The sequence below is a fragment of the Oncorhynchus clarkii genome, chromosome 25 (genome assembly GCF_045791955.1).
Source record: "Oncorhynchus clarkii lewisi isolate Uvic-CL-2024 chromosome 25, UVic_Ocla_1.0, whole genome shotgun sequence".
Classification (NCBI taxonomy): Eukaryota; Metazoa; Chordata; class Actinopteri; order Salmoniformes; family Salmonidae; genus Oncorhynchus; species Oncorhynchus clarkii.
This window is the reverse complement of record NC_092171.1, coordinates 35,600,273-35,609,041: the sequence shown is the minus strand read 5'-3', so window position 1 is coordinate 35,609,041 and position 8,769 is coordinate 35,600,273. Positions and strand designations below refer to the sequence as shown.

The window sequence follows — 8,769 nt, the reverse complement described above, 5'->3', positions numbered from 1 at the left end:
GAAAGACAGGTATTTTCTCTATTCCCTAAACAATGTAGGCTCATACAAGTTATGTTATGTAACAGTTTGTACCATTTATTCTGATGTTTCTGTACATCAAAAGCTAAACATTACTTTAGTCATATACTTTAGTCAAAGTTCAGCGGTGCAATATTTTCCACAAATGCAAATTACTTTTGGTTACAGACCAATTGTGTTTGGTGAAATAATACACTATGAAATTGTTGATAATGCAGACAGGTCAGATATACAGGTTAGGACAAGAGGATTCTAAAATCCCATGAATGTCTCTATAAATGCAAAAGGATTATAAACAATGGGACTAGCAATCTATTGTACCTCATTACTAGCAATGCGAGTGAAAATGACTGGAAGTGAATGTTAGCAGTACAGAAAGTTTGTCATCAAACTTGGAAAATAACCACAATCGTAGTACATTTCAGCTAACTACTCATCAAACACATAGCATAACTGTTTTACTGTCATTCTATTAATTCAAACGTTTAAATTATCTACGTTTCAAATGATCTACAGTCACTTTACTACTTGATTTCCTGGCCACTGGTCAATTATTTTTATGCTAATCCTGTAGGCGCTGGTCCAATGAAATTGTTTATTTTCTAACACTGCTGCATGGAATTATTACATTGTCCTAACCTGTATATCTTCGACCTAGCAAATAAGCATATTTGATATACATTGGAATGTTGGAATGTTCTAGAATCTGGACTCAGGGACCCCCTGGAATGGAACCTTCCAATGGAGTGTATATGACTGAGGAGGGTCTCTGGGGGTGAGGAGAGCACTGGGTCTGGGGCCCTGATGTTATAGAGCTGGATGATGAAGAGGATGAGACGCATGAAGAGGATGAGCGTGGTGCCTGGTACCTGGGAATAAAGAAGAGGGAATACATGTTACGTATTCAGCTGGCAACTTGAGTGTCTTATATGGATCCTTTCATATGGAATTGTTTTAGCTGCAACAAAGATTGTCACAAAAATGCTGTCCCAAGAGTAGGCCTAACATAGCAAATATAGTTGTACATCTATTCTGTTTTGTTGAAACGTGTCAGAAATCAAATTACAATATGCATGGTTCTAAATAGTAGATAGGACAAATCGAAGTAAGTAGATAGGACAAATCACCTAACAGTTAATCAGCAAACACTGAAGGAACTCTGAGTGTCCTCCTCTACAGTTTTAAATCATCAGGTTACTACAGGTAACTCACCTGGTTATTACAGGTACTGTAACTCACCAGGTTACTACAGGTACTGTAACTCACCAGGTTACTACAGGTACTGTAACTCACCAGGTTATTACAGGTACTGTAACTCACCAGGTTACTACAGGTAACTCACCAGGTTACTACAGGTACTGTAACTCACCAGGTTCCTACAGGTACTGTAACTCACCAGGTTACTACAGGTACTGTAACTCACCAGGTTACTACAGGTACTGTAACTCACCAGGTTATTACAGGTACTGTAACTCACCAGGTTACTACAGGTACTGTAACTCACCAGGTTACTACAGGTACTGTAACTCACCAGGTTATTACAGGTACTGTAACTCACCAGGTTACTACAGGTAACTCACCAGGTTACTACAGGTACTGTAACTCACCAGGTTCCTACAGGTACTGTAACTCACCAGGTTACTACAGGTACTGTAACTCACCAGGTTACTACAGGTACTGTAACTCACCAGGTTATTACAGGTACTGTAACTCACCAGGTTATTATAGGTACTGTAACTCACCATGTTATTACAGGTACTGTAACTCACCATGTTACTACAGGTACTGTAACTCACCAGGTTCCTACAGGTACTGTAACTCACCAGGTTCCTACAGGTACTGTAACTCACCAGGTTACTACAGGTACTGTAACTCACCAGGTTACTACAGGTACTGTAACTCACCAGGTTACTACAGGTACTGTAACTCACTAGGCTATTACAGGTACTGTAACTCACCAGGTTATTACAGGTACTGTAACTCACCAGGTTACTACAGGTAACTCACCAGGTTACTACAGGTACTGTAACTCACCAGGTTACTACAGGTACTGTAACTCACCAGGTTCCTACAGGTACTGTAATTCACCAGGTTACTACAGGTACTGTAACTCACCAGGTTACTACAGGTACTGTAACTCACCAGGTTATTACAGGTACTGTAACTCACCAGGTTACTACAGGTACTGTAACTCACCAGGTTACTACAGGTACTGTAACTCACCAGGTTACTATAGGTACTGTAACTCACCAGGTTCCTACAGGTACTGTAACTCACCAGGTTATTACAGGTACTGTAACTCACCAGGTTACTATAGGTAACTCACCAGGTTATTACAGGTACTGTAACTCACCAGGTTATTACAGGTACTGTAACTCACCAGGTTACCACAGGTACTGTAACTCACCAGGTTATTACAGATACTGTAACTCACCAGGTTACTACAGGTACTGTAACTCACCAGGTTATTACAGGTACTGTAACTCACCAGGTTATTATAGGTACTGTAACTCACCAGGTTATTACAGGTACTGTAACTCACCAGGTTACTATAGGTACTGTAACTCACCAGGTTATTACAGGTACTGTAACTCACCAGGTTATTATAGGTACTGTAACTCACCAGGTTACTACAGGTAACTACCAGGTTACTACAGGTACTGTAACTCGCCAGGTTACTACAGGTACTGTAACTCACCAGGTTACTACAGGTACTGTAACTCACCAGGTTACTACAGGTACTGTAACTCACCAGGTTACTACAGGTACTGTAACTCACCAGGTTATTACAGGTACTGTAACTCACCAGGTTATTATAGGTACTGTAACTCACCAGGTTACCTCAGGTACTGTAACTCACCAGGTTATTACAGGTACTGTAACTCACCAGGTTACTACAGGTACTGTAACTCACCAGGCTATTACAGGTACTGTAACTCACCAGGTTACTACAGGTACTGTAACTCACCAGGTTACTACAGGTACTGTAACTCACCAGGTTATTACAGGAACTGTAACTCACCAGGTTATTACAGGTACTGTAACTCACCAGGTTACTACAGGTACTGTAACTCACCAGGTTATTATAGGTACTGTAACTCACCAGGTTACTATAGGTACTGTAACTCACCAGGTTATTACAGGTACTGTAACTCACCAGGTTATTACAGGTACTGTAACTCACCAGGTTATTACAGGTACTGTAACTCACCAGGTTATTACAGGTACTGTAACTCACCAGGTTATTACAGGTACTGTAACTCACCAGGTTATCACAGGTACTGTAACTCACCAGGTTACTATAGGTACTGTAACTCACCAGGTTATTACAGGTACTGTAACTCACCAGGTTATTATAGGTACTGTAACTCACCAGGTTACTATAGGTACTGTAACTCACCAGGTTCCTACAGGTACTGTAACTCACCAGGTTATTACAGGTACTGTAACTCACCAGGTTACTATAGGTACTGTAACTCACCAGGTTATTTATTATAGGTACTGTAACTCGCAAGGCTAATACAGGTACTGTAACTCGCCAGGTTATTACAGGTACTGTAACTCGCCAGGTTACTACAGGTACTGTAACTCGCCAGGTTAATACAGGTACTGTAACTCGCCAGGTTACTACAGGTACTGTAACTCACCAGGTTCCTACAGGTACTGTAACTCACCAGGATCGTGACTTCCGGACCCTTCCTGATGCAGTGGTCCTGTCCCTGAATGGGACGTTGGCTAGCAGGTCTCTCCTGGGACTGCCGTGACCTCCAAAGTTCTGTTCCAGTTGTGCTCCGTTAAGGTTGAGGTTGTACATGCTGGGTGGGCTCATATCTAGCTCCAGGAGCATCACATTCTCAGCCTACAGAAATAATGAATGAGCGCGAAAGAGAGAGGGAGTTTAATATAATGAACAATGACGATGGAAACCATCTGCAATTGATGATAAATAAATGTGTGGAAAGTGATTTCTTAACACTAATCAGTTCAGTATGTTAATGGCCCTCAATTAGTTTGGAATGACACAATTTCATGCGTACCACATCTAAACCTGCATCACTAGACTGAGAGCTTTACCTTTTCTAAAAAAATACATAGTTGTGTGTTTTTGGAGTCTGTTCATGTTTTTTTAGGGCCCCCATACTCCACAACGAGGATGAGGAAGTGATTTGCCGTTTAGGGTAAGATTCTCAAAAACAAGTGAAATCAGAAAAAGGTGCCCTTCTATAAAATTCCATTTACATAAGACGTTTAGATTCGGTTGTAAAAAAAGAAAACTTTTCCTTTATGTTCAATCTCAGATATGAAAAATGTACCATGGATTAAAAAAACAAGCATCAACCCACCCGGTATCGACATGGAGCTCCTGCTGTGACAGCCATCTGTGCATATTGGCTGATTGGTCTCTTGTATCCCACCACAGACGTGGGCCTTCGCTTCACCTGATGAGCCGATTTACTGCAATAAGATGTGCAAGGGAGGAAAATCTAGTTTAGGAGTTAGTTAAGGAGTGCAAAGAAAATAATAGACAGTATCTTAACGTGACAAAGTAACTTCGATTTCATAAACATGTGAAACAAGGAAATAATTGACCCTGTACCATTGATTCTGTACCGATACCCCCTGTATATAACCTCGCTATTGTTATTTTACTGCTGCTGTTTAATTATTTGTTACTTACATTTTTTAATTTAACACTTTTTTTCTCTTAACTTCTTAAAGCATTGTTGGTTAAGGGCTTGTAAGTAAGCATTTCACTGTAAAGGGCTACACCCGTTGTATTCGGTGCATGTGACAAATACAAATTTGATTTGGATTTGAATCAAATTGTGACCCTCATCAGTGACATTATTGTAACTGGCTTTGCAGAGCTGTCCTTCTAGCACCACAATGTTTGCCCTGACCACCTATACCTTTATGCAGTGGCTGGCCGATTAGCAGGGCTGTCCTTCCAGCACCAGTCAATAATATATTTGCTACCATTGCAATACTTAATACTTAATGAATATTAAGCTCATAAGACTAGTATAGAATAGTATAGACTAGCGTAGACTATGTGAACTCACTGACCTTTCGGAAGGAACGAAGGGCCTAAACCTCCACTGGTCCTCGTCACTGTCAAAGTGAAGCCGGTTCATAATTTTGTTCTTATCTTTGGGAGGGATGAAATTCTCAATTAAGAGATACCTGCAGGTAACACATAAAACAATATTATGAAAAGTGAACCAATTGGGGTAGTGTGTTTGTGTGTGTCTGTGTGATTATACGTTATTAAAACTCACTTGAACTTGAGTTCTCTGGTGAGTTCATTCTGTGTCTGCTCAAGCTCCTGTCTAGTAACTACATGCTCATCAATGACATCCCCAATCTCTGCCTTCACCAACTGCAGCTTGGCATACAACTGGATCAACAAGTTAGGAAACACAATAGGAGAGCACAACCATTGAATGTTAATATCCTAATCAAAATAACCAGAAATTAGGGAAAAGGGTTTTGTATCAGAACACTGTCTAAAATCCCTTTATATTAAACATAATAATGATAATGATCTCTGATGGGCTTTAGGGATATGGAAGGTTGGAGTCAATTCCATTTAAATTCCAGTCAATTCAGATTTACACTGAAATGTAAATTATCTTCAATGCTTTTCAATTAGGAAAATTTGGAATTGGAGTTTGGTTTACTTTCTGGATTGACTGGAATTGAAATGGAATAGACCCCAACCCTGCTGGTTAGTAATCCATCTTACCCTCTTTAGCTTCTTGGTCTTGAGATCCACCTCCTGCTGCAGGGAGGAGAAGGTCTCTCTCAGCTCTCCCGTCTCCTCATCCTGAGCCATCACCTGCTGCTGGATCTCTCTCTCCCGTCTTATCTAAATACAAATAAAAATGACTTTTATGTTCCAATGTGGGAACTTCCTTTGTGTAGTCGTGTTTCACAATAAAGTGAGGACTAGCCTGCACGCAAACAATACAACATTTTGTTTTTCATATCATAGCCGCACTCCAAGGTGCTGACCAAAATCTAAGATACGTAAACACAGAGATACTAAACAATGAATAAACCTGCATGTACAGTACCAGTCAAAAGTTTGGACACCTACTCATTCAAGGGTTTTTCTTAATTTTTACTATTTTCTACATAGACTAAGACATCAAAACTATGAAATAACACGTATAGAATCATGTAGTAACCAAAAAAGTGTTAAACAAATCTAAGTATATTTTATATTCTTCAAAGTAGCCAAGCTTTGCTTTTGATGTCTTTCTACAATGTAGAAAATAGTAAAAAATAAAGAAAAACCCTTGAATGAGTAGGTGTGTCCAAACCTTTGACTGGTACTGTACATTGAGAAACATGAAAAAATATTGAATTACCACTTTTATCAGGGTCATCAGACACAGCACTATTTGTGTTATAGTAGAGTGATAGCCTAGTTGTTTTTTGCCTTCTCCATGACTCCCTCAATCAAATGAACATACCCTATTGGTTTGTAGACGATCGCTCACCTGTTCTGCAATCTCTTGCCTCTTCAATTCCAGCATCTTCTGTTGCTCATTAGTGTGGTCAATAATGTTCTTTCCCCCAGCCAATATTTTGCTCTCCATTGCCTGGAGAGAAAGACACATGGCCATATGGATGGCTGATTATTGGAAGGACGGACGCTCTGTATCACCAATAAATAATGTATCATATTAAACATATCAAAATGCACATTATTGTCTCATACAGAAACAGAGAAAATAATGTATTGTCACCTTATATTTCTCAATAATCTTTTCCATAGCTTCCTGTTCCTTCTGCATGTCGTCCATCATCCTTTCCTTTTCCATCTGTTCTTTTTCACCAAATGGCTTCCATTTCTCTCTGGCCCCTGGGCTGCTATGGGTGCTGGTGGGAAAAGCCTTTTTGGGGCTATCATCCACAGATCTATGTATCGGTATTCTGGAGGTTACAGTTTTTTGGGGACTGGCCTCTACAGAGTTATCCATGGAGTTGAATCTCTCTACCCTCTTTTCATCCTCTTCTATCATCTTGCTTTCTTCTTCTTCCTTTATATAGTATTCCTCATTCCGCTTCCATTCTGCTTCCAGTGCCTTCCACAGCTCTGCATCCCTTTCTCTGTGGGCTACATCCTCAACAATCATACTTTTAGTCAGCCTTCTGCTATTCCTCCTTCTCCTCCTCTCCTTCGCCAGCGTCCCTCGCTCCTCCAGCTGGGCCTTCAGGCGGGCAATCTCCTCCTGGAACTCTCTCAGCAGAGCATCCTTTGGATCCTCATTGATTTTGGGTTTGTTCTTTATATTTTTGGCTCGGTTTGCGTACCGTAGGGTGGTCAGGGATTCTTCATAGTGCTTGGACGCTGGTCCCAGAGTGGCTACCATGACTGTCTTAGCATTGCCACCCAGTGAATCCTGGAGTAGACGGGTCAGTTTAGAGTCCCTGTAAGGGATGTGGGTGCTCTTCCCATCCACCAGAGCTGAGATGACATTACCCAGTGCTGAGAGGGACAGGTTGATTTTAGTGGCCTCTTTCAGGCGCTCCCCTTTAGCACCCGTCTTGCTCTGGCGTTCGCTGCCAGCCAGGTCAACCATGTTCAGCTTCCCAACCCGTATGTGGTCCTCTCCATCTGCACCTTTCTCACTGCACTCCACCGTGATCATGAAGATGGCATGGGACCGCGAGCTGCGTTCGTTCATATTGGTGAACCCCACAGACCTGGACTCATCTCCTATGTTCATGACATGTTCGAGCTCCATCACATTCTTGGTGACAACCGAAGACAGATCTTTGACATAAACCCCTGAATCTGGGTTCTCTTTGAGATCTAGTTTCTTGTTGTCTTTACATAACAGATCCCTGACCTCCTCCCGATAGATCTCTAGATAGGATGCCCTCACTAAATATTGCTGATTCTGAGACCTGGAGATCTGTGTAAAAATGTGGTTAAATGAATTTGGGATGATCCCTCTTTCATTGTCTGTGGGCATACCTAGCATCGTGTATGTTTTACCTGTCCCAGTCTGTCCATATGCGAATATTGTACCATTGAATCCCTGTAACACGGAATCCACAAGAGGTCTGACGGTATCGTCATAAATATCGCTCTGTTTCGACTCAAAGTCGTAGACCGCATCAAAGGTGAACGATTTCATGACTTCTTCAGGTGACGCCCTCGGGTTCCTCAATGTGATCTGGCCCAGTTTTGAATTCACATCCAATATGTTATCGTTGTCCATAGTCTCCTCTCTCCTGTTAAAAGGGCGGCATCGCACCACTACCTTTACTGCCTCGCACGGTTTCGGTCTCGACATATTTATTCCTTTGATCCTTGACCATAAAAATGGATTTCTCCGCAACACAATTAAAAGCCACTGTATCTGTCGTTAATCGCGCATCATGACTCATGTTGCCCCGCTTTCTCGAAGCATCCTCCGCCGAGCGGTACCCAGGTAAGCCAATTCATAGCTCTCGCAGAAAATGGTAACATTCTGTACTTGGGCACACCTAATCACACGGACATAGCCTATACCACGTAGACTACATGTACTTCCTCCGACTGATGAATATCCTTGATCCTGGCAACGATAACTGTCTCCACCCTTAATCCGCACGCACCGCACCAAGGCTACATGATACAAAGGATGCTGCGCCACCACTGCTAGAAAACACTGCCGTCAGCCAGCCAGCCAGCTCACATCCCCAGTACACACCCTTCTCTCTGCTGCAGACAATAGGAACAAGGCATGTGAC

At 41.7% G+C, this 8,769-nt stretch overlaps 1 protein-coding gene across 1 annotated transcript; it reads right to left on the bottom strand.

Moving 5' to 3' along the window:
* Positions 1 to 79: 79 nt before the first annotated feature.
* LOC139383397 (kinesin-like protein KIF3B) lies at positions 80 to 8,680 on the bottom strand. Its single transcript, XM_071127931.1, has 8 exons — positions 6,774 to 8,680; positions 6,525 to 6,626; positions 5,765 to 5,887; positions 5,298 to 5,416; positions 5,086 to 5,202; positions 4,362 to 4,473; positions 3,693 to 3,877; positions 80 to 887 (listed from the first exon to the last, which is right to left on the bottom strand). The coding sequence occupies exons 1-8, from the start codon at positions 8,328 to 8,330 to the stop codon at positions 731 to 733; spliced, it is 2,472 nt and encodes an 823-aa protein (XP_070984032.1). The 5' UTR covers positions 8,331 to 8,680; the 3' UTR covers positions 80 to 730.
* Positions 8,681 to 8,769: the final 89 nt, after the last annotated feature.